Source organism: Stegodyphus dumicola, chromosome 2, assembly GCF_044657685.1.
Source record: "Stegodyphus dumicola isolate Sdum_Otavi_A_Nest chromosome 2, ASM4465768v1".
NCBI classification, from domain to species: Eukaryota; Metazoa; Arthropoda; class Arachnida; order Araneae; family Eresidae; genus Stegodyphus; species Stegodyphus dumicola.
In genome coordinates this window covers 103,376,104-103,403,493 of record NC_140769.1, presented here as the reverse complement: position 1 = coordinate 103,403,493, position 27,390 = coordinate 103,376,104, and the positions used below count along the sequence as shown (strand labels likewise).

At 29.7% G+C, this 27,390-nt stretch overlaps 1 protein-coding gene across 1 annotated transcript; it reads right to left on the bottom strand.

Annotated features, from left to right (window-relative positions):
* Positions 1-1,139: 1,139 nt before the first annotated feature.
* Fdx1 (Adrenodoxin-like protein 1, mitochondrial Ferredoxin 1) lies at positions 1,140-26,051 on the bottom strand. Its single transcript, XM_035369052.2, has 6 exons — positions 25,812-26,051; positions 15,607-15,652; positions 13,180-13,286; positions 9,376-9,463; positions 4,960-5,012; positions 1,140-1,357 (listed from the first exon to the last, which is right to left on the bottom strand). The coding sequence occupies exons 1-6, from the start codon at positions 26,011-26,013 to the stop codon at positions 1,254-1,256; spliced, it is 600 nt and encodes a 199-aa protein (XP_035224943.1). The 5' UTR covers positions 26,014-26,051; the 3' UTR covers positions 1,140-1,253.
* Between the last annotated feature and the right edge of the window lie 1,339 nt (positions 26,052-27,390).

Below are 27,390 nucleotides of genomic sequence, written 5' to 3'. Positions count from 1 at the left end.
TGCAAAATAGTTTTTAATTGACAATAAATAATGTAATGTGGTAAAATTACAAACACAGAGAGATAAAATTACATTTTTTTTTTTTTTTTTTTTTCATTTTCTCATAAAGTTTAAAAAAACGAATATATTCTTTATGTAGATGACAGTTATATTTGCTTAAAACATGATACTTTACTGAATGGCTCATCTAATTATTGGTGAATGGCTCATCTAATTATCTACTTAATACTGGTTTCTAATTCAAGAAATTTGAGAAGTCATTTTAATTAAAAAAGTTAATGATTTTTTTTTTACTTCAGGAACTGTATATACTCTATAAATTATTCAGACATTGTTGATATTTTTTGCATTAATTTCTGACAGAAAATCAAATTTAACCTATATTTGTGCAGCCCAGAAAAGGAGAGAATATAACCATATATTTGAACTCCAGTAGAAACCTGGCTGCTCTTGAGTGAAGTAGCAGCCAGTATCCAACCGTATAACAATGTAATCTCAGGTATACAGATGGAGCCTCCAGGCTTGTTGATGAAAGCTATTACTCCATTCCTACACATGGCTATTCTTTGTCAAACACTTTCCTGTAACATAGTAACATCAATGTCTATTATAGTACAAGAAGATATACATAAATGAATTATGGATCTTTATTCATGTTGTGATAACAAATCTGCCTAAAGAAATTCTTTCTGATATGTCTTATGTCAAGATGCTTAAGTATTACATTCCAACTTACTCTGTGGACTTCAAGAGCATGACCTGCCATAGTTTCATTTCTGACAGTAGGAATAGTGTATTGAATTGCATAATAAGTTATTTAAATATGTGGATTTCCAATTAGCTCTAGAAAAAATTATATTTCACACAGAAAATATGTAATATTGGACCTTGAGGAAGACTTCTGCAAGATACTGTATCTTGCTACTTAAATGCAAAACAGTAAGGAAAGGTTATAATATACATATACCACCAAATAAGAGGTGGACGGAAGATTAAAAAAAAAAAAAACTTTGTTTAAAATGAAACAAAAGGAGAGATAATATCTGGGAATTCAAAAATGGCTTTACACTTTTATAATGAATGAAATGAAACTTAGTTTGACATATGATGTTTCAAATGTTCACATAAAATTCTTAAAAGCACTGAAATTACTTCATTTTTTAATAAAACAAAACATACATAATACATTATGTTACCCTAAAACTTTATTGAAAAACATCACAGTCTGCAGAGTTAACGTTATTATAAATCTTTCAGTGTTTTGCTGGCTTTTTTCCATCAACATAGAAATTAGCTGTCCCTGGGGGTAATTTAAACTTTGCACCTTCTATTTCTTTAGATACAAATAGCTGACATGCTGAAATTTAAGAAATGGAGCAATTAACTTACAACATACAAAAAAAAAAAAAAAAAAAAAAAAAAAGAAAGAAAGAAAGAAATTGTACATATTATGCAATACTTGATTTCTAATAAATGTTTTAATTTGGAACACAGATCAAGAGTTCAAAAATATTCCTAATTCAAAAAGAAATGTATGCTTATTCATTTAGAAGCATTATATTATTAAAGCAATTTTCAGCATATAAATTTCAGACAGTTTGCTTATTTTCAGGTACAATTTTGAATTTTTGCGTAACCTACATGGCCATTTTCATTGTTTTTTTAATTATACAGCTGAAGAAAGAGAAAGAAAAGAAAAAGGGTACTGAGGTGTAAAAACGGTAGTACTTGGGTCTCAGCCAGAAGTGATAAGCCAAAAGAGTCTCAGCCTAAACAATAATAGAGAATATGATAAATGAGGCAAATATGGTTTTATCCCTGCCGTCATCTATAATGGCAAAATTCCTTTTCCTTTTAATGAATTTGTGAATTCTTAAAAAGAAGATAAGTTCCTGATTTTTATGCTTATGTAAATTAAATAAAAAAAGATTCTACATGTTTGTTTGTTTAGCTGATTAAAAGTAGGTAGTTGAATATGGCTAAGTACACACGTCCTATCTTCCTATGTTAAGAATGCATTCTTAAAACATTTCCTAAGGGAAACTGCTCATATTTATGCCAAACATGAGGAAAATCACTACGCAGTGAACTTCATTATCTGGGTTAAATTTGGGTCAAACTACTTATTTAGCAGTATTTAATCGCTCAGCCACTGGGGAAGTTAATTTGTTAATGTTACACAAAAGATATCTGCCTAAGGGATGGTATCAGTACTAATTCCAGTCATGGTAAACTTTCAGAAAGAAGACTCACTCATATTTATGTTATGCATAGGAAAAAATCTTAAAAACACCAGTGCAGCCAGCCTGTTCAAACCAAAATTAAAACCTAAGGAGAGCTACTAACATTCGACAATCTTATTCCAATGGGCAGATTTTATATAAAATGATGCTTATTTACAATTTATAAGAAATTTATTCTATTTTAGTAAATATTTGCTTTAATTTTGTCAGGGTTACTATGATGGTCACTTATAATTTGTTGCCAATAATGGTAGTTATAGATGCATAAACCACATATGGGAATTCATCACTTATAACCGGCTAACACACAAGTAATGACACTTTGTTGCTTTTTTTTCCCCCAAATATAAAAGCCTGAAAATGTATTTCATCACAAAAAGTTGCACTTATTTCCATTTTAATTTTAAGAAAGGGTTTTTAAAATTTTGACATTAATTTGCTAAAATTAATAAAAAATATTGTAGTACATATATATGCCATCTGGAAACGAAATTACTTGAGTTTTGCTTCACATAAGATATACATAAAATGTTCATTTGTGATTATTTAATGTGCTAACAATTTTAATACATAGGATACTTCAACAAAATGCAATCCTGAAAAATTAACAGCTACAAAAATACAGTTACATAATTTTTACAGAAAAATATTTACAATAAATGCTGAACACATTGCCAAATGCTTTACCCGGTTTCAAAATAAATTTACAGATGCATCATTAGATTTGGCTCCAAAATAGCCTGGCTGTATCATTAAACCTAGTTCCCAAAAAAATTTACAAAGTGCTCTTTACGACTTCTTATTTAACAAGTAACAAGGACTTATTATTATTATTAATGGCATTCCTATTCAACTAGCGGAAAGCCAGGAAATGTGACTGCAGACATTTAAGATGCTTGATAGCATACAATAATTGAGTATGCCAGCATATGGCAATCCAAAGAATAATGCATATTTTTTAAATATATGATATGATGATTAATTTTTATCTGTAAACAACTCAAGCCTACATATTACACCTGCTCAAAAACATATTCTCCCTGGTCTGGCATTATTATAATAAACACTAATTAGGTGAAAGTGTTACTCATAATTTTAATTGCATTGCAACCAATATATACAATTTTTACATCAATTTAAAAAAGGTTAATTTGTTTTCACAATTTTTAATTATGCATCTTATAAACACGCTGACAAAAACAAGGGATTCTATATGCTTATTAGGAATTAAATTATAGTTCCTGCTTCACCTCTCATAAATACAGATTGCATACACACTTTTATAGCATTATTTCTACATTAGCCCAATTGTTAAATATTGGCCAAACATTATTTATACATCCTGGATTCTCTGCAAGCACTGGTGATTGCCACAGGTATAAAAGTTAGTATTTTTAGCCATGGCTCTGCAAAGCGTGAATAGATGGTAACTAGGTAGTCTGTGAGGCTAAAGTGGCTGAGTGCTATCTAGAAGCCAGAGCACCAATCCCAAGTGGCCAAGTGTTGTTTAGTCTAGAGACTGGAAAGACAATTCTGAGCATCTGGTGAATTCAAGAAGTGCATTATTTAAATATATAGACTCCTCACCTAGTTTCACAATAGTTTCTTCTGTTAAGTTTTTATGTTATGTTTCAAAATTTAGTTTCAGAGAATGAAATCTTGTTTACTTGAAGCAGCTTTGTCTTCTGCAAATCAAAATATTCGAATTCAGATAATTTTAAGTTTTACATTTAAGTGAGAAGAGACAGCAACAAAATAACTTTAACTTCTACTTCAAGCAAAAAAGAACTAAGCTGCACAATAAGCAAGTCAAGGCCAAAGTACTAATACCAATCAAATGGCAACACATTGCCAGCCACATTTCCTCAAAATATATGTAAAAAGCAGAAATCATGGTAATATACTTATACATATACAGTTCTTTTAGTACATTCTATGCAAAGTATTTGTTTTTAAAAGAAATTATTATATGATACATATGAAGAATGGATCAAATATTAATTTTATTCCTAAACAATCAACTAGCCCTTTTATATCCTGAACAATAACATCGAACTGTTCAGCAAAAAGCATTGCATAGAAAGATATACTTTATTCGATTATTTCCCAATGGAGCAGTTGATCAATTCTCATTTACCAACCACATTCTTTCAGTTAATTATGTATCACATTCTGATACAATCAGAATATGTTACACTTTTAACTCTGCAATACTTCAAACTATTTCATTACCATATGCCAAATAATAATTGCATAATGGCTAAGTAGTTAGCAACTTATGTCATATTTTTAAGTTTGAAAAAGACTACTATTTAACTTTACTGCTCATTAAAATCGTCCATTTTGTGAATTTGTCCTTTACTAATTTCTACTGCTATATTTATCAAAATGTTGTACAGTTAATACATTATTATTTGTCATAATACTTAAATTTCTCGCAAAAATTATGCATAAATTAGTTATACGCATGTAAATTAATATGCATTAAATATAATATGCATAAATTATTAGGCATTTTTTTAGTTTATTTTATTACTACTGCTGTATCAAAAACTACTGTTGTGTGGAAACTTTCTTGAAAGCATAAATAATAACATAAAAAAATCACTTTTCTTTATAAGACTATATTTGGTATTTAAAAAAGGTATTCATTTCTGAAAAGTTTTTAGAATTTACACAAACATGAGATGTAAAAGTGAAATATATATATACATACACAGCCTAGAATTTGGTTTTAAGAAATGAGCTATGTCCAGCATATCTTCTTCCCTGTGTGAAAGAAAATATTTTTTACACTAATAAATTTTAAAATCTTTGAAGTGAAAAAAAAATCACTCTTCTTTTTTCTATTAAATAAAGATTTTAAAAACTACAAAAGTAATGCTGCCAAAAATCACAAATCAAAATTAATAATAAAAGGCAAGAGCATCTTACAGAAAATGACATCAAACTGTTCAGCAAAAAGCATTGCATAGAAAGGTAACTTTATTAGATTATTTTCCAATTTCAGTGAAAACATTTTCAGTGAATTCATTAACTTTGCTTAAAACATGAAATCTATAGTAACTACCTATCATGTGTAGTCAAGTTCAGTGTCCAAAGGATTACAAGTATAATATGAAATATAATAAAATATAAAAAATATTTATGATAAACACCTGAAAGCCCGCAAACAGAGAGTCTTAGAAAAAGAGTTGGACTGAAAACACAGTTGATTTTTCTGAAGATGATGTTTAAATAACTACACAAGTTTCATACTAAATTTCCCACTTTGGTATTCATTTTTCCAATTGCTTAAGTGAAAAGTATTATATATTACATATTTATTTAAATGAAAAGAACAATCAGCAAATGGTTGAAAGTTTATTCGATTGGATTATTTAATTTTGGTAAAACATAGTATATAACACGCATATTTCTTTCTATTCAGTATTATAGAATCTCGAGGCTAGTAATTAGAAAATTAAGTATGACAAACACCAATTTGTTTAAGAATTGACAAACAAAAGAAATAATAAAAGAGAGAGAGTATGTCTGCTACATTGCCCATGCGAAGCATTCAAAGTTCTTACTGTAAAGTTTGTTGTGTCACATGATCTGTGAAAAGAGGAATGTTTATATTTTTGCGAATCTCGCATCACATGACCTAGAGCAGATGATCTCTTTTTAACCCTTTCCGGCACACTACCTTTTAAAATTGATGTTTTTATTAAAAAAAAAAAAAAAAAGTAAGCAGTCTAATTAGGCCTAGAGGAGTACACAAGTAAAATTTTGTGAAGATAGCACTTATCGTTTAATTCTGTGGGTGTGCCCAAAGTGGGCACACTGATTGAATAGAGCTTCGAAAAGAGTGCTGAAACGAGCATTGTCGTCAATGGACTGACCGATGAGATGCGGAAAAACAAAGAATACAGACTCTCAGCTGTCCTAGATTATCGGTGAGCCCGGTCTGGGCACACCTAGGGTTCGCTGTTTGATTTTAGGCGAGATTTCAAGGTAAAAATTTGAAACTAATATAGAATAAGGAGATTAGCATACAGCCAAAAAAATAACATAGAAATTTCTTTTCAAACAATTCCTTTTATACCCTAAAAAAAATCTGGAAGATTTCTTTGAAAAATGAGGGTTTTAAAAAACTAAACATAGCTAAAATATATGGACTAGTTTGTGCTGACCTGCCATCTACTATAAATAAAGAAGGTTCAGAGTAATCTATAAATCCTTTTTCATTCAATTTTTCTGTGCGTACAGAAGGAAATTTTTAGGTGCGTCCAGACCGGACACACTGTGCGCAAAGAGTTAAGAATAACTCATGCCATCTGTTACAAGTATTTTTTGCTTATGCTCCATTTCAGGAAGGGTAGAAAATAAGGAACAGATATTTGATGACATAAATATTTTGCATATATATATACTATAATTTTAAATATATGAATTTAAAAGAAACTGATATTGAAACCTACATTATAGGGCGGACTTGAGACATTTTTAATTCTAAATGAATGCATATTAAAAAAATTATATTTTAGGTACAGTTTTAAAACATAGTATGCATTTAAAATTTAAATAGTCATCTGAATTCATTTTTATAAGTCATTAGTAATCGAAAAAAAAATTTTCATTTTTGCACAAAAAAATTTTTTTATTTCTCACAACCAATTCCTCAGGTATTAAAAAACTGTTCTCTTCTTCCCAAAAATTTTCCAGCTATTTTGGTAATATTAAATTCTTGAATAAGAATCCCTAATCAAATTCAAGAGGAAGTATGAATGAAAGATACTGAATGACAGCTTTGTCATAGTTGGAATAATTTTAGTTCTTTCCTAAGCCACTGGTGTCAAACTCAAAATGCATGTAGGTCAAATGTACAATCAGAAAATAGCTAATGGGCCATATTTTTTTTAATCAACATGAAAAATACTTTTAATAAATTAAAAAATTTTCTTACTGAATAGTTTTCAAAACATACATAAACAATAATAATAATAGAACAAAGGAAAAAATTTCAAATTTATATTTATTTTCTATCTGAAATCTTAAGTTCGGTACCTATCAGACATTTTTGTTGTTTATACTTTGTAATTCAAATATACTGACAGCTAAATATTAAATTCTTAGACTTACATTCCTTTCATAAAATTTTTACATATTTAATTAATCATTAAATAATTTACTTTAAATTAAATAAAAATAAACAAATTTTGAAAGCTTTTCAATTTTTCAGAGAAAATTTATTAAGTGGGACAAAATTTGAGAATAAATAATAACAATTCAGTTCCTCTTATTTATTAAATTTTACTTTGACACACAAATTAAAATATAAACTTCTATATTTATTACTACAGCTTGGCAACTTGATGGCATTTCAATTCAGATAAAGCTTGTAGCCACAAAAATAAATTACTAAAAATTATCTTCTTCATGAACTGTAGCCGCTCACTGGTCAATTGGGTTCTTTTCTTAGTAATTTTCTACTGTGAAAAACATCTGTTCATATATAAATCTACTCCCAAGAAAAGTGATTATTTTTAATGCAAAAATTAGTGAATTTATATCTTTCTTAACATGTACCAATAAAAGATAATAAAATAAGTATATTCAAATCTCTGAATAAGATTTATATCAGATTGTAAATTAATTATCTCCATGTATAGATTTTTTAGGGTATTATTCATGTTTGTTTCTAATGGAAATGAAAATAACGTAAACTCAGACACCATAAAACAAAAATTTTGAAATCTTTGCAACATCATATTTGCAATAAATCATCATCAGCAATGGCACTACAGCCCCTTATGGGACCTGGCCTTCTTCAGAAGCCTTTCCGATTCCATCCTCCTTGCAGTAATTGACTTCCAGTTCTTAATTTTTAGAATGGGAAAATTCTCATTCAAAAAGCCCGTTCATCTTTTCTTAGGTATTCCTCTTGATCTTCATAAAAGACCTTAAGGACCGTTCTCTCTGCATTCATATTTGCAATAAATGTATAAGTGAAATGTCTTTGATAGTTGCATACATAAATTTTATAAATACAATCTATACTATTCATATAAATATATTCCATTTTCAAAAATGCTTCAGAAGATAAGCACAGTGATGAAATAATTAGATATTGCTCATGAAATACTTCTGATAGTTTTACATGCAATTAATGAGTAAAATGCTGTAAAATTTACCTACATATTCTGGCTTTTAGATAAAAGGTAATTTTCTCATTCTCTTACCCACATAATACAGAAAATAAATAAATAAAAATAAGATAATTGCAAAAAATGGAAAAAATGAATGCTCTCAAAAATTTAACAATAGTTTGTTAAGATAATTTACTTCTCTTGTCTGTCAACTAAAAAACAAAATAACATGGTTATTTAAATTGTACATTGAATTCCAAGAATTATTTCAATCTTGCGCAGTTCTAGCAGTAAATAATTTATCATCAACAAACACATTACTAGGAAATAAAAAATTTTTAAGCAAAACTTTTTGCAACTTTAATAACATTTTACCTAACAAACATATAGCTACCCTGAAGATATATAGTTAGCATAAGATTGATAGCAAAGGGTATGAGAACTTTAGATTCTGTCCCTAAGGATATTTTTAGGAGCTCAGGCAGGTAATTCTTGAGTGCTTTCCTCTAGTTAAATAATTTGTTTCAATTCAATTTCATTTTTTCAACAAAGACAGTTTAATTCATGAATAAAGAAACTACATGCATTACAGTGGCATGAATATAATATTCCCATGCTTAAAATACTTCTCTAAATATCTACCCACCTTTCACACATAGCTTCAAATTTAAAATATATACATATAAAGATATGCTACTTATTCCTGAATTTTAACATTAAAAGAAAATATATTTATTTATTTTTGCCTTAATATGTAGTTTTTAGAGTATTTAATTAATATCCTATTGAATATTTCAATTTGTAAAAATGAACCTTCAATGCAGGTGAGGATATCTTATGTGCAAGCCTCATTTTCTCTTTATAAAACACTTAAACAAATACAGGGGAATCTGAAATGAGATATCTTTTTACATTTTATTAAACTAATTTACATTCGCGTATACAATACATAAAAAAAAGGTTCTTAATTTTTAATTTTAAAAAAAATTTTAATTACTCACATCTTATCAGCCTCAGGAAAAACTTGCTCATAATTTTCATCAACATATACATGACATGTTGTACATGCCAGTTGTCCTTCACATGCACCTAAGCAATGAAAACAATAAAAAATAATTACAAATACCATAATTAAAGTTTAAAAATTTTTAAAAAGAAGGCTTGGTGCATTTAAAAAAAAAAAAACTCTAAAAAATGAAGATACACTCTGCGTAACATCATCTTAAAAATAGATAAAAAATATAAATACACTAATTGAACTACACTAATTCTTTTGAAATGCACCAAGCTTTCTTTTCTTAAATTTTTTAAACTTTATTAAAAGAATTATTTATTAAAAGAATTTATTTTATTAAAAGAATGAAGAAAAAAGCAAATCAAATTATTTCTTCAGTTTTGCACAATAGCAGTGTTATGCTGTCTTCCATTTGTATTCAAAGTAATACACATATATGAGTACATATTACTGAAAATACTGTTAATGAGGTCTGCATCAAGTGCTATTTGAGATGCTACAGAAATTTCATTTGAATTTAATGTTAATCTACACTCATATTTAGGAGTGTAGATTAACATTTCTCAGATTAACTATTCTGAGAGCTTCCTTTTACATCATTATCACTATTATACTATTTTAATTATTAAAGAAACTTACATTTGCAGTTAAAAAAATGAAATTGCACTGTAAATTTCACTACTTCCGAAATTTTCTCATTTGATGTTAAAATTATCCTTACTGAATAAAGAATAATTTAGTTTAAAAAACAATTGATTAATTTCCAGTATTGTATAAATTACACTGAACAATAAAATTTAACATATTTTTGTTAAAGATTGAAAATATTGAATTCATGGCACACTTTGTGCTGATTTCAAAACTGGCTAAGAAATTTTCACATCAGGTAAGACATATCTAAGTAAGATTACATCTAAGTACATTAGAATTTTAAAAAATAATATATATAAAAATGTAAATAAATTTTTTAAAAAGCAAGCAAGAAGAAGGAAAAAAGAAGCTTTCTTTACCCATAAGCTATTATAATTGAAGTTGTTTACCTCATAATGCTATTTCAAACAATTGTCTTTGATATTTTGCTTTTGGTTGATTCCTTTTTAGAGTTTAATAAGAGCTAGAATTTTGATTCTTTCCTTTCCTTTGTAACATGATTATTTGCACATATAATTTGATAGAACTGCTCTCTATGCTTGTTATTAAGTCCTAAATTCCTCAAGGTAAAACTCAACAATAGGCCAGAAAATGAAACCTTAATTTTAGACTTCCGAAAGGTGTTTCATTAGCTTTCTGTAATTCCCTAACTTTTAGCTACCACTGAAATTTGGCTCCATGTATTTAAGGTATTTAAACACATAGAGCCAAATTTAAAAAAAAAAAAAAAATTGAAATTTAGGATGCTAAAAAAGCAAAATTTTAGTTACAGGATCTTTTTACATGAGATTGAAATTTATGTTACTACATAAATATCACTAGATAATTATTTTGCAAAGCAAACTATGTGGCAAACTATTACAGTTTTCTTGTTACAATAAATCACTTTCATAACTATACTTCTAATCTATATAGAACACAATTAAATCCTAAACATTCAAAATTTATCACAAAAAGAAAACAGTTCTTTTAATCATGATAAAAAGCAGTCTTTTAATTAATTTAAAAATAAATATACAATAAAGAAAAGATAGAAAAAATAAATTATGATCACTATCATATTTTGTAATGTTCACTCTCCTTGGTGATAAAAAATTAAGTGATGGCTTTAACAACAAAATATCTTCCAAGTGGGATTTTAAATACAACATTACAATTACTATTCTTTTAATTTTAATGTATGCTTATCATCAGTCAGCATCCCCCCAAAGGCATTTACTGTACTGAAAGAGATCTATACTCTGGCAGTCTCAATAACATGAGCCTGAAGGTACCATGTGTGCCTGCAAGAAGGGATAATGAAGCAGTACTACCAGTTAACTATCGGTAAAATGAATGCCTACAAGGCACGTTGGTGTGAGCCCTATGTAAGTGGTGGATCTATTATTGTGAAAGACCAAAATGTGGAGGATATTGACATTCTCTGGTGAAAGTCAACATTCACATAATCACTTGGTGTGTGTCTGAAACTTTTGCTACATTTATCTTTCTCACTTACACCAAGAAATAACGACATTCGCCATGCATTGATGGTGGCTGTAAAAATATTTTTTTTACATTTTAAAATCATACTTTATAAGTAAAACCTATTTTGATATATGTCAAAATAGGAGAAAGCTTAAGTAACAGCACATGTAAACAAACTGTTGAACTTAAACAAACAGTACACTCTAACACTGAAAAGAAAATAATATCATTAATAAACATATTTAGTTATGTGATTGATGTTATATAACCTTATTTATTGCAATAACTTAAATTGTTATGACATTTTGAATTGCAGAAGAGTCCCTTGCATATACACCAGTGAAGGTCCAAATGTATAAGAATGTAACCAAATATTGGGTCTTTCACTAATGTATTTGGTATGTGTTGACTTTCATTGAAGCATGTCAATATTCTCCAATTTTCGTCTTTCATCATAACATATCCATTAGATAGCCTGCATAGTACTGGTAGGCGCAACAAGACCAGTCCAATCTCCAGGCAAACAGATCATCCCCACCTTGATCTCTGGTCACCTCAAATGGTAGTCCAACTGATCAGTTCAGTGGTGGGTGAGAGATCTTAAAAAAAAAAAAAAAAAAAAAAAAAAAAAAAAAGTCAACTCACAATTGTTAGCAAGTGAATGTTACAATACTCTCCAAAGTGCATTTTTACCAATACAGAGGTTTCATGTTAGGAAATAGGCTGTGTAAATAGGTCTCCCCCTGGGTTGACTCAGGCGAACACCTGGGAAGTACTGGTTAGGGTCTGTACCTAGGCAGTCTCAACCACAGAGGTATATAATTTGGCTTCACAGGACTAGAACCCGAGTATTGTACTCAGGTTGGTTCAGGCTTGGCAGGGACTGTAGTGGTACTGTCTGTCGTGTCTGTTCCTTCGGCTGGGGTGGAGCTAGATCTGAGATCATTGACCGAATCCCCAGGGGTTTGACCCCATTCAGTTCTCGTGGCGGGGACTGACGGAGTGGACAGAGCACCCACAAAAATGTACATTTTGCCAATGGAGTGGTGCCCGGAGGCAAGGTGACAAAGTTCTTACATAGCAACGATTCCTTCTGCCCAATGCTTTGTATAAAGCTGGGCGAGGACTGTGGGGGTTGCACTCGTGAGGATGAGGTCCCTTGGACCATAGGATATCTAAACTCTGCATAAGTTTGCTAGAATATGGACCTGGGATGAAGACCTATGTTGTCTGGCGTGTCTGTGTAAATAGGTCTAGGTAATAGGAAATAGGCCTAGGTAATATGGGAGAACACGTACCAAATATAATCTAATTAATCAATATGACTTAAATAAATGCCTAATTAACTCAATTTTATGAAAGAAGGGAGAAAGTTTCACCAGTGAAAGAATATGTAAGTAAATAAAATAAATGACAAATTTGCAGTTGCTTACAGTTTTAAATTTTTATAACTAAACTAAACAGCTACTAGTACAGTCCTCCCCATATGCTCAAAAAAATGTACATAATAATAGCATCAAATAGATTTCAGAAGAGCTTAAGTGATAGCTCTAATGTTATCTTAGGATTTCATTTTTAGGTTTATAATTAATATAACTAAAGATTTTTCAGCTCAGCAAAGAAACAAAAAATTAATTTCAAATGGAGTGAACATTACCAAAGAAATACTTACCATCCACACCAACATCATAGTCCTGTGCAACTGACAAGATGGTCTTTCCTATTTCTCCTTCAACTTCAATTTCTTCTCCACTAGCAGCAACAAAACTAAATTTAATCCTGAAATAAAATCACATGAAGAAACTTAAACCAAGTATAACAAACATGGAGACACTATAATACTAAAGCTTTTCTTTCATATACTTGAAGCTTATTGAATCAAATAATAAAGACATTCTCTCATTTAATAATTCTAGTTAGCATCATAGACTAAACACACAGTTTTCCAACAGAAAAATCAATTAAGATCAAAGCTATGTTATCCAAAGTTGTTTTGTTATTTAAAAAAAAAAGGTATTAACATATTATCCCATCAACCATGAAAGTTAGTTACCATCAAAATATGAAAACTGGCAGAGATCCCATAAAAGATGTGCCAGCCACTCATGTGGAATTCTGAGTCGCACTTCTATCTACAAATCTTACAATTAAACACCATCAGTCTTTCTGCACAATCTACCAAATAGCCACTGCTGTGAAAGTATTCAATTCACTTTATTTTTGTGCTTTATAAAAATTTCATGAAATCTTTGCTTTTACCAAAAGCTCTTTTTAATTGCTAAGAGTACAAACTTCTTGGTTAGCCATATCCAGTTGTTTGTTTCGTCTATCTTTTTTCAAGAGATAGTAAATCTTTCAACTTACTGTAAAGGAACTAGAGTTCGGTCACAACTGTAATTTTATAGCCCTTTATAGCCCTCAAAATCTTTTTTTTTTTTTTTTTTTCAAAATGAAAGGTGGAAAATACAACAATAGCAGTTAATTTATATCCTTGCTGCCCAGTAAAAATAAAAAGTGGCTTATCAAGTATCAATTGGGGCTACATCAAACAAAAGAGGAGATGTTATGTTGTGACATAGGTTTATCCATAATTGGCACTAAACTGGTGTACTGGTGACAATGTCACAGTCAACTGGGTAAAACATTAAGTAAAAAAAAAAAAAAAAAAAATTAAAGAAACACTAATTAATGTTATGCAAATACAAAAAAATATATAGAAGGTTTCATTATTCATAATTTTTGGAACAGTGTTTAATTTTTTCTTAAATGCAAATGCTGAAATTGCATTAGAGAAATAAACTACACAATCAAGAGTATACATCTTCCACTGCTATGAATTAAATACATAAATATTTTCTTTTACTAAAATAGTAGTAAAGAACTAGACCCCTTACAAAATTAGCAGCTCATAGTTAAAAAATTCCGAACTATATTCAGTTAAGTGACACAGAGGTTCAACTAATGTATAATAAATAACTTCATCAAGTTTCATATAAATTCTTTCCATTTCATAATACAATCATTTATTTTTAACAAATACCTAAAACTAGCTTAGTTTTTTTTTAATTAAACTATTAAAAGATTTAGCATAAAATAGCAATTAACTGTTCATGAATACACATAGCATAAAACAGCACAGCATTAAAAAAAAAAAGAAAAAAAGTTATTCAGATTAATATTAGCATCATTATTACAAAGCATCATTATTATCCAAAAATAATTTTTGGAGCTTCTTAGAAGCTATGCATTCAGTTCTCAATGCAAACAAATAAAATTAAAATTTTCAAATAATAATTAAGTGAACTACCATATTATGATACAAATTTTTTACTGTATAAGTGTTTCCAAAAAGGCGGAGATTTTTAGATTTGACAGTGCCCAGTACCTTGATAGCACTGAAATTTGATAGGATATAATTATACTAAGACCCCTTTGGAGAGATATTTACACTGAAGAAAGAATTAAAATTCAAAAGATAACACTGTTTAAGATTAAATAAATAGGTAGATGTGTTAAAATTCAGTTATGTAAAGAAACTCTAAAATATACTTTTGACTAATGAATGTCACACGTATTTATTTTTACCTCAAGAAAACATTTAACTCAGGCTACAGCAGGGCAAACATACCTTCTCATCGATGACATTAGCGGTGCCCTTTACTATAACATAACACTAAAAATAAAAAATCTGCTTTACTGTAATTACTATAAAATTCTTTACCGTATTAAAAAAAAAATTAATGGGAAAATAAAATTTTAAAATATTTCATTTTGTTAAAATTAATTTATTGAAAGGTATAAAAAAGTCAATAACTTATTAAACTCTGTCTACCAACTTAATGCCCATCAGACATTAATTTATTTTTAATACTCTGTCCAGTTGATATAATTTAAAATAATAAATCAGCTGATAATTACAGACACTCACAGTATTACTGTAATTAATGAAAGATGTTTCTAATGTCATAAACTGCATATATTAAAACAGAATCCTCTGGATTTGCCCCTCCTGAATTTTTTTTAACTCCTACATATGTGTACATATATAAATAAAATACATATTATCAATTTAAAAATACTTTTCAGTTTCGGCATTTACCTCTCAGCAGGTTCAGACTGAATTTCATTCTTAAGCTGTGAATTTGCTATAAAAAAATAATATGATTAACTTTTAATATAAAACTTGACAGAAAAATGTTTATTAAAAGCTATTTCTAGAGTAGAATTCTCATTTTGGCCTTTAAGAAATAAAACAGATTAGCAATAGACTAAGCTATGAGCTACACAGTCCAGGAGATTTAGAAGGCTACAAAATTTGAAAGGCATCAAAAAATTTATTTTAATAAACATATCGGTAAACTGTTTTGCCAGGATTATTGCATTAAAAAATACCACTGATGCTGTCTACTCAGAGTACCAGCTTTACACTTAAGAAATTGAAGGTAAAAAATTTTATATATAAACTTTTTTATGAAATATAAACTAAAACCTTTCATGCTCATGTAAAAATATATTCTTTTAATTACACTTATGAGTTATACTTATCTTAAGTGAAAATTGCTAATCATTATTTAAAACTGAATTTGCTGTTAAATTGGAAATTACATTGCACTCAAATCTTCAATAACTTTCACAGTATTAAAAAAATATTTAAAAATAAAAATGTTATTGATGTTTTAAATATGATAACTAGAATTCAGAAATTCTTCAATTCATATCATAATTTAAACACTAATTCTGCTGTGAGCAGAAACATTTTAATATTTAAACAATGAATTTTAATTTTTCAAAAGCTGAAACTCAGTTGAAGCAAAATGGTAAGACTATGACACTAATTATTATGTTCCCAGCACAGTAAGAATGATATTCTCCCTCAGTACATTTTTTGCTGGCAAGGCAAATGTATGAAAAAATGGTACTTTTGTGTTAAAGCAGCCACTGCTTAAGATTTTGCTAACATTTGAAATTTGCACATTAAAGATCAATTGATTAAGTTTGCCATTTTTGGTAACAAGGAAACAAAGAAAAAGAAATCTTATAAAATCATCAAAACATCTGAATAACAGATAATTCTTAAATTTTATTGCTTCATACATAAGCAAAAAAATCACAATTCATTAAATCGAAATAAAAATAAAAAGTAACAGAAATTGTAAAATCAGTATATCCTGATTAAAATCGTCACCACATAAGCTTCTGGCAACATTTGAAATTTACATACATTAAATTTATGAATTTTTGTGGCTAACTTAGATAGCAGCTTGGATTAAATTTATATACTAAAATTATTTGTATACATTAATGAAGCAGAAATTTTAAAAATAAAAAAATTCACTACATTTACATAATATCATGATATTTATGTACAAAAATTAAAGAATGCTAATGCTGTTTAGGTTTCAAACTGCTGCTTAATACACAGATTAACATCAGATGCTTTACATTCACAGAATAAAATACTAAATAAAAGTCATAATATGAAAGTCAACAATTAAAATAGTATAGTCAATTAGGTTTTCGTATATTCTAATACAAATAATTGGATTCTAAAAGTCCAATAAAACATTTTGTTCTGATTCATCAAATGAAATACAGTGCACCAAAATTGATACTTTACTTCTGTAACATCTAATTGTATGATTGGCATATGTATAATGAAAATAAAGCATCATACATCACATGCACTAGAAGCAAAAACATCAGTAGGAAATAAGGAGGAATACCCACATTTAAAGTATAACAGAAAAAAATTATTCATAAGAAAATATACTTTGACTATTCATAAATTATATCAAATGTTTTATGGCAAAGCTCATTTATTGATATATGATAATTTTATAGACAATGCCTGTGTTTAATAATATTATACATGTCTGTCTGGTTAATTTTTATACAATTTTGCCTACAAAGAAAGGAAGAAAAAAGATCTAAGTTTTGTTAAAAATTGGACATGGTTGTTTAAGTACAGCAAAAAAAGGAATGCATTCTTAGATTTCTCAACAGTTACAGTTTTTATACTCACAAAATAACCACAAAACAATCCCTGCAGTCAGATCATTCAACCACTAGCCTATTTAAAAGTGCTTTCTACATCATTTTGCATATTTTTTCAGAAGCCTTGTACAGCTGACAACGTAATCTGTTCAGTAATTTTAAATTAATAAAGCCTTGAAAATGTTTCTAAGCTGCCTGTATTTTGAACATCATAAACATATAAATTAAAGAGTAAAAGCATATTTAAATTAAATTTAAAAGATGCTACAAGCACAAATTAAAATTCTGACTTTAAGATATAAACTAACATCATGGCAACACACCTACACATTCACATCATTACAATAGTATAGGAAACTGAACTTTTAATACTTTTCAGTCTAAATACAGTTTGCAAGCTGATGTATTCAGTTATTAACTACTATGTTAAAATATGCAGCATTATTTGGCACAGGAGGCTATTTACAAAGTTTACTGGCATAACAAATATACAGTCTAAAATAAAAACATTGTTTTAGAAATTTCAATACTCAGGAAGAATGAATTTTAAAATGGAGTCATAATCAGGCATCAGTACTCAGTGCTGCAGTGCTTGTTGAAGTGCTTATTGTGCTTATTCTTCAAAACTGGCAGATGAAATAGCCCAATCTAATAATATTCAAATATCGTCAAAGGCTTATATTGCCTGAGATACCTGAAATATTTCATAACATAAGAAGTTAACTGTTAAATTTAATTTACAATGCACACAAACATTTTATGTTATACAATTTATTGCTATACCAATGACCTTATAAGATGAATATCAATACCATTTAATTTTATTTCCATTTTAATTCATCAATAAGAAAATCATATGTTGGGTTGGCTCAAATGTCCTGTAGTTTTTTTTTTTTTTTTTTTTTTTGTTTTTTTTTAATTGAAATTTTGTGGGAAAAATACAATGTTTTGGCAGTGAGTTTTGTGTTATTCCACAGAGTTATTTGTGCTCTACAAAAGAAAGTGTTTAGTTTTCTTATGCTAATATACTTTTCCTTCTTTTTATGTCATTAAAATGAAGTGTTAACAAAAAAAAAAAAAAAAAAAAAAAGCATTTTCGACACCCACCTGCTTTTTGCATTTAATCGAGGTTCCACAGCTACAGAAGCTGCTTCAGAAATTTGTGAATTACATGTCGAAAAAGGTGATGCCTCATAGGACAGCTAAAAACTGGCTTAAGCTATACCAAAACGTTGATTTCTACAGTCGAATCACTGAACAGCTTGTTGAATGTAGGGAAGAAGTTGTAAAGACCAATGGAGAATACAAGTACATTACTAATCGATTTGTTATTCATTTACAGAAACCTAAACTTAAAAAAAAAAAAAAAAAAAAAAAAACAGAACTTACAGGCCAACCCAATAGTTAGACTTCAAAATAAGATTAATTACAAATAAATATTAAAAATAGTTGCAAGATAAACTTAAGTGAAATAGAAACATTTCTAGAAATAATTTTAATTAGTGAGAAATGTTTTCAGTGAGAATGTTCATTTCAGAAAGGTTTGAGATTAAGTGGTAGCTTAGGAAAGTATATTCAAGATACCAATAAATGGATATTTTTGAATGGTGGATTATGTACAGCAAGAAAAAAAAGTGTCCAGAAATTTACTTTCTAAATGAGAATTTCAACCAGTTACACAAAGTGATAGCACACATATGTGGTGCACAGTCCATATTACACATTACTTATTACATTATTGTTATATTAAGTAGAACTATTTTCTCATCCACAAAGAGCTAAAAATTTGTAGGTATACAGTTAAGGTTGTTGATTAAACAAGCTTAACGATTTTTACACAGCTTCTGAATACAAAGGACATTAAATAAAAATCAAACACATTTTTCATAAAAAAACTGTACATAAAGCCCACTTATGGAATAGCCACTTCTTAACCCTTTCAGGACAGGCGTCCCATATATGCATTCCCTAAGAACGTCTCTTACAGCCGGGCGTCCCATCCACACATTCAGAGGACGGGTGATGCGTATACGCATTTTAAGGTGGAACGTTTTTCTGAAGGCCACTAGATGGCATCCTGTGTCCATTACTTTTGAAATAAACACAGTTTTAGGTTCCTGACCTTGACTTTGATATATTCTGCTTGAGTTTGGTATTTTACTCATCAGCTGTTCGAGGGTGGGGGTGGGGGCAGAGGGAAAGCGTAAACAGAGGTGGGCTCTTTAAATCGCTGCGTGCTAATGAAAACATTCTCCTATCTGATTTAGTCTGATCTTTGGAATATGGTAACTGGCAGTTTGGCGACATTTTGGAGGCGATAAAGGTTACTACCTAGGGCTTTGGTAATAATGTGAGAAGCACTCAGTTCCGATTACGCATTATTTTGTGTGAGGGAAATGAGAGATCATGAGATATGTCATGTGACATTAATGGACGAATTACAGTTGTTTAATCGGAAAAGGAGGGAAATCTGGAAATTTTGTATTTAGCTATATTCTGTGTTGTGTGAAACGTGACATTAATGGACGAATTACAGTTCTTTAATTGGAAAAGGGGGTTAATTTGGAAAAGCTTTATTGTGTGTTGTGTGAAATAGTGTTGATTAATTTTTAGATTGCATGGCACTATGTAAAGTGAATTCTAAATTTTTAATGTGTTTATTTGATAATAATAATAAGTTGAGATTGTGTGAAAGGAAGGATATTACAAGTTTAAATGGCGGTGCAAGAAATATGGTGAAAATGGACATTTTGTGAAAAGGAGTGTAAGGAAGGGTACGTGGTTTGCTGAAAGTAGTTTGAGTATAGGTGAAATTTTATTAATTTCTTATTACTTGGTGAATAGAGTTCCAGTTGACTACTGGATTTAGGATTTAGAAATTAGCAGTAGTACTGCAGCAACGTAATGAAGATTCTGAAGAAGATTAGGTAAGTTAGTATTTTTAATTATTTGAGGATATTATTTTTATGCATTGTTCTAAATGTAAGGAGTAAATAAATTAAAATGGTATTATTTGAAAATTGTTATTAGCAATGATTTAGTTTAAAGTATTTAGGATTGTAATCTAATTTTTATTAATTTAATGTATGTGCTGATTTATATTTTAAATAGTGTTTTTTAATTTAATTATATTTTAATTTAATGATCGTGATTTTGTGAGTTATATGTTTGTAGTATTTTGGAATATGTTTGAGTAGTATACGTTGAGTATTTTCATGCATTTTCGTGAAATTTTTCTAATTTATGAGAAAAAAGCAGTGTACATGGATATAGTGAAGAGTGTGCGCAATGCCCTTTTTGTGCAATTCTGGGATGTTTTAAGTAAAAATAAGTCAACGTGTACATGGTTTAGTGATATTTTAATTAAATGATAGTTATTTTGTGAATTTTATGTTTGTAGGAATTTGGTATACGTTTTAGTTGAAGTAAACGTGCATGGAAATAATTTAAATATTTGACACTAAGTATTTGTAATGTTTGCGGTATGAACTTGTTGGTGACGTTTATAATATAATAGATAATTTAGAGGTAAAAGTTTTTAGATATTTTATTTATTTTATACGTGGAAATGTTCATATTTGGAAAGGGTATATACTTTTTCGCGATAAGGTAATTTCATATATGTTCTTTTTACCGGGTTTAAAAATTCAGAAAATTGTCATGCATTTTCATGAAATTTTTCTAATTTATGAGAAAAAAGCAGTGTACATGGATATAGTGAAGAGTGTGCGCAATGCCATTTTTGTGCAATTCTGGGATGTTTTTTTAAGTAAAAATAAGTCGACGTGTACATGGTTTATGTGTATGTGTTATTGTGAAAAACGCACAAGGAGTTTGCGATTGTGCACTTTTTCCCAATTTTGCAGTGAATATTTGTCATGATTTAGCAGTTTTGTTTGATAAAATTTCTAGTATAAGTGTAATTTGGCTAGTAGATTGTTGGAAAAAGTGTTCAGTAAATAAAAAGAAAAGAAACATGTCTTTACTTCGTGAAAACAAAATGGCGGCGGAAAAAAAAAATAGAGGGTTGCTGTAGCAGAGTTGGACGCCAAATTTTCGCCAAAAAATCGCCAAGTTACCATAATCCAAAGATCAACCCTGATTTATATCCAATTCTTTTTTTATTATATTTTTCCCCTCTACTACGTACAGTCTTTTAGGGTTACTGTGCGGAGTTTTTTTATGTTTTGCATTGCCTTCAGATATATTTCTGTTCCTTCTTTTTTTATTTAGGAAAGCCTCACCTCCAGTCTATTATGGTGGGAAGGCACTATTTATCAGAGGAAGAATACCCTCGTATGGTTAGTGAACCATTTAACTAGCGCAAATGAGAATACTAATTCATTTTCTAAAGAGTTAAAAAGTGATACTTTTTCTAAGAATTACAAAGTGATACTTCTCTGATCTTCGAGATTTACCACACTAGTTTTCATTTTAAATTTTGTTACTTCTTACTGTAAATAGTCTTTATTGTGTTCTTTTTATTAATTTTAAACTTTATTGATGGATTTTATCAATTAAAACTTGGAAATAATTTTAATAGCGCTTCCGAAAATTATTTTAGAAGATAAGCAATTTTTTAAGTATATTTTCATGTAAAATAAAGAAAAAAATGTTTTAAGGGCTAATTTTAACATATATAAAAGCTCAAGTAATAATCTAAAATGATACCAAAAATTACGATGCTAGAAGCGAAACTTTTGTTTTTCTGATTTTTGTTATAAAATTAGGCTTAGCGATGCAGAACCTCCGTCCTGTACGGTGATTGCCTTCGATTCTCTTCCATCCCGCATGAGCGTCTTAAACAAAGGTGCGCCATCCCGAAAAGGTTAAATAACTTTTAGTCAAATCTGAAATATTTTTTGTAACATACAACAAAATGGAAAAAAGTTAAAAATCATTAGCAGAAACTGACAGGAAATTAATTTTAAACATCTTCATATTCTGATGGCATTGATTTAATCCTTTGCCACAAATTTTTTACAAAAAAGGCAAATATGGCCAAAGATCAGTTTGAAAGAGAGCAAAAAAACTCCAAAAATTGATTTCTGCAGCCTTAACAAGAAAGAAATTGTTACCGATACACACAAACAACTTGTTTATCATATACAACTCAGTTAAGATGTTTAATAAATATGGTTACCTAGCATCTAGGATCAGCCCAAACAAATTTATAATTTTTAAATGAGGCTGATTTTACATCTAGTTTATTTATTTTGCTTCTAAATGCATCAGCTCCAATACAGAGTATTTTTCAACCATGAATGAACATTTGGTATTCACATAGAAATCGTTTACAGGTGTCAACACTAAAAGAATGTTGAAATTTCAAAGTGAATTCCAAGTGTTCATACAGTGATTTTTATGACATATAAAATTCGACAAAGAATTTCTAACTAAAATACGAATTACTAATTTGGATTACTAAAACACAGAACCTGATCCACCTACGTCATCTTCAAAATATAAGTACTGCAAAATGTATGCAGTCTCCTTTTCAATATTTTGTTATCAGTGCTATAAAATTTCATTTGGTTAGAGTTGACTTTAAAGTACTCCTTCTATTATCGCGAAGTTGTTTTTTCATTTATCGCCAAGTTGTCATTTCATTTATGGTAGCTTGAGTAGTTGAATGTTATGGAAACCCTATTATGATGTAATCGGCTGCATGATTCTGTGAAATTTTGAATCATGGGATGTTTTGTAAGCACTTTTGTGGTGTGTGTTGTTTTTGTTTTATTGTTTAGACAGTAGACTGGTGGAATTTACTAAGATTAATTTGAAGTTTCTGTACAATTTGGAAGGAAAGGGGAAAAGAGCATTAATTGACTGGTGTGTGAATGAAGGTTTACTTAGTAGCGATTATAAGTGTCCTATATGTAGGAAGAAAATGTGTCTGGATCTAATGTAAGGACTGTTCAGATGGATTTCAGTGGGTTTGTAGGAAGAAAGGTTCAGATGGTCACTATGTGAAGCGTAATTTATGTGGCGACGCTGATATACGGATTCAGGTTCAGATAATTTTAGGAAGTTTTTGGATGCTGTTAAAGAATTTTGTGTGCCACAGACTGAAGATGAAGAAATTTCTAAATAACGTTAGTTGATATTTGCTTCATGTAGCGCCGAAATGTATAAGAGGTTTTTCCTTTTTTATGTCATTTTATAGTTTGGTTTAAAATGTAGTTTGTTGAAATTATGTATTTTTTGTTTGCCTCTAATGTAGAATTGGGAGCTCCTTTGACTTTTTAAGTGAAAATATATCGATGTGTATATGGACAAAGTCAAGGGAGTGCACAATGCAAGTTTGTGCAATTCTGCGATTATTTTTTAAAGTGAAAATAGGTCGATGTGTACATGGATACCGAGTTTGTGCAATTGTTTATCTTGTTATTTTGGCTTTGCATAGCAGCAACTTTTGGCTAAAAAAAATGCTGCTCTGCAAGCCAAAATATCAAGTCAAAGAATTGCACAAACTCGGTATCCATGTACCTCCAAAAATCGCCAAGGGGTAGCTTTCTTCACTAAAATGAATTTTGGTTTAATCCTAGTTCACAGTGCACACAGGATTTGGCTACTTTTGGCGACTTTATGATGAGCAGTAAACGCGACATATACGGTGAGTAGTAAACGGGTCATTTTAGTGTAGGCAATAATTTTAAAAATCGTGCCAAGGTTGCACCGTATACTAGGATTTTACCTGAATTTTTTATTAAATGTTTTGAACATGGAAATCTGCAGAAATTTTCGTAGAACAATTGAAGACAAATATTTATATTAATAGATTTTAATTCGGGGTTCACAAATAGGTTATAGAACACAGCATTGTATCAATAAAAATCACATGTACTATGCATATATTTAACATGAATCAGTACAAAACTCATTTTTTACTCGATTACAGTGGAATTCCCCTCCCTCTGCATATGCACACGTTCCGGAATTCTCGTTCTTAAAATATGATAACCTTACCAATAAGGCATATTCTCTCAAGACCAATATGGAAAGTCAAAATGACTTAGCATCCATAAAAGCATACAAATTGGTTTCGATGAGATTCACGAATTTTTTTGCTTTAAAATTCAGTGCTTAATTAAAAAAAAAGCATTAAAGGAAGCACTTCTGCAGAGAACCCGGTAAATGTAAACATCGCCAACTTTGGCGATAATAGTTCTAACTTGGTAACCCTTCGGATTTATCCCATTCGCTTGTTCGAAATTTGCAACCATTCCTCTTGCTTTTATTTTGTTGAAATAAGACCGTCGTTGTTCGCATTTGCAGATTTATATTATTCTTCTCTTATTTATTATTATTTTTTCTGAATTTTTTAACAACGAATAGATAGAAATATTTTCGTAGATAGATGCCGGTTCTCGGTTCGGGATGAAAGGAAGGGTGAATGCTAATTTGTAACACGGCTGTTCATGTTGTGTTCTTAATTATTAACAGCTCTAAGAACCATGAGGTTTCCAAAGTCTAAAATAATTTGTTTTCGTAGACCGCAAAAATGTGCATGTGCATTTTAAATAATTAAGTAATGCTTTTATTTTTATTATTGGTTATTGTCATCTAAAATTATGAGAATAAAGCAATTTTTATGGCGTAAAATTTTAACAAGATAATATATTGTTAATGCTTTTCTAACAATAACCTTTCAAAGGATGGCAGGTGTGGCATAAATAGATGATTAAATTGAAATAAAAAAATATTGATTATCTAAGATGACAGAATAGTTTGATGCATCACCATGGTCATCAAAATTAGCAAACAACTGCTGGTGTAAGGAATATATTGTTTTCTGTGTTAACTGGAATTTAAGACAAATTTTTTTCGTATATCACGTTTAACCGGTTAATTTCAGTATATTAATACTAATTTATATTTTTTAAATGAATTTTTATTTCCGTTATAAATGCTTATATATTGTCTTATGCTTAATAATATATTCTTTTCTGTGCTAACTTGAATTTAATACAAATTTATTTTCGTATATCACGTTTAACCCTTTAGTTTTACATCTACATGCATATTATCTGTGAATTTTTACTACCATATGCTTAATATATTGTTTTATCTGCTAACTTGAATTTACATGCACTAAAAATCACGTTTACGGCTCGACTCATCCCCTCATCGTCGATGAACCGCGAGCTTGGCGAGTAAGAATGCAACGGCGCCAACGGGTTCTTTCCCAAAGCGCCAACGAGTTCTCTGCGGATGAAAACCCGCATTAAATTTTTCATGATAACCGATTATCTTATTAAGAGGATAATCAAATAACTTCCTTAACAACTGGAACATAACCTTACTTACTCTCAGAACATTTCAACCTAATATTGCACCTATTACTTGCCCTTTCTTGGGAGTAAATTGTACTCAAAAAATGCTTTCCAAAATAAAAATTTTTCAAGAACGAAAATGCTTTCGGATGTGAATAAAAATGACGATATTTAAATGTTCTAAACATCGAGTGATAAGGATATCTGAATGCACTAAACGGTGATCGAGAAAACATCTTGCCAATCGTTTTAAACAAAATGTAAACAAATGTATTGTTTTGCATTTGCTACGTCTTTTGACTCTGTGCTTGAAAATTCAAACCTAATATTGTAATAAATAATAGAATTCCTCAAATCGGCTTTCGGAATGCTACACACTCACATTATATGCTTCCTCTTTTTCTTTTGAAAGTAAAAGTTTGATGTAATTTTTGGCGTTATTTACAAGGAGGTTAGAATAGAATGAGGGAGGGTTAGCAGTTTCCTCCGCTATCGGGGAATGAAGCTCCACCGAACAAGCGGCGTCCATGTTTGTAAATTCAAAACATTACATTCGGCAGTGAAACGTACGTGTTTCTAACAACACCTTCTTAAACACAAGCCTCCCTACTGAAGGCTCCTAGTTTAGTGACGTCACAAACTGTTGGCCTTCTCAATGGGGTGCGAAAAATCGCCCCTAAACCAAGGCCATCTAGATGGCACTAGCAAGTTAGGAGAAATTCGTCCTTGGTCGTGAGAAAGCGCGTGAACCATGTCGCCTTAATTTGATATTGATATATTTTTTTCGATTTCAATCATGCCTTTAAAGTGCTGTGTGCCGTTATTCCGACAAAATTATTGTGACGGTTCTAAAGTATGAGTATATAGATTTCTTAAAGGCTGTGTCTACCCGTAGGACGTCGGATGTTTAGCCGAAACATGGTAAAAATGCTAAACGTACGACTAGTTGCGCAGAGACACTTTCGTGATTTCTGCGCATTCCGACCAGCCGTAAAGAGATGTTTGTTTACATTTGTGTTGATTATCGAAAGGCTGAATTGCTTTTCCGTGTAGTGCTAGAATGACAAGAAAAAGTTATTTTTTATTTCGTTTGATGACTAATTACTATCATTCTTTGATAGATATCTAAAACATTATATAAAATAAAGAACTTTGAATATATCTGAATATTATTCTTGTTTTAAATTGCCAATGTTTGATCATTTTATACTGATGCGGAGTTTACACAAATAATCAAAATTTCTTGAAATTCTTATCAACAGATTTAAATAAATCATGCATGCAAGCAGTAAAATCACATTCTTATGAAACGAAATTGAAAAATCGTCGTAAAACCTTGTGTAATTTTTCTGTCATGCGTAGCTAAATATTTCTATAAAATTGCATACAGAAGCATTTATATACATAAAGAGTGTGTTCAGGAGATTAATTCAGAAATGTATGTGCATATGCTTGTATGTACGGATGTAGGTGTTCATGTAGCATATGTATATGTGTGTACATACGTTTGTGTGTGTGTGCACAGATATACATGCATACATACATTTTTGAGTCTGGTCTCGAAAAATGTCTTGCTGAAAAAGAATGTAAGCAAACCACCCAGCTCCTTAAAA

Excerpts from the sequence above, each read along its gene's own strand:
- Fdx1 (XM_035369052.2), bottom strand. The coding sequence starts at position 26,013 with ATGTTTTCTCGATCACCGTTTAGTGCATTCAGATATCCTTATCACTCG. Across the intron at positions 13,287-15,606 it reads CAGTCTGAACCTGCTGAGAG|GATTAAATTTAGTTTTGTTG; the intron begins GTAAATGCCGAA and ends ATTTTATTTCAG. Across the intron at positions 1,358-4,959 it reads AAAACCAAATTCTAGGCTGT|CATGTCAGCTATTTGTATCT; the intron begins GTATGTATATAT and ends CTTAAATTTCAG.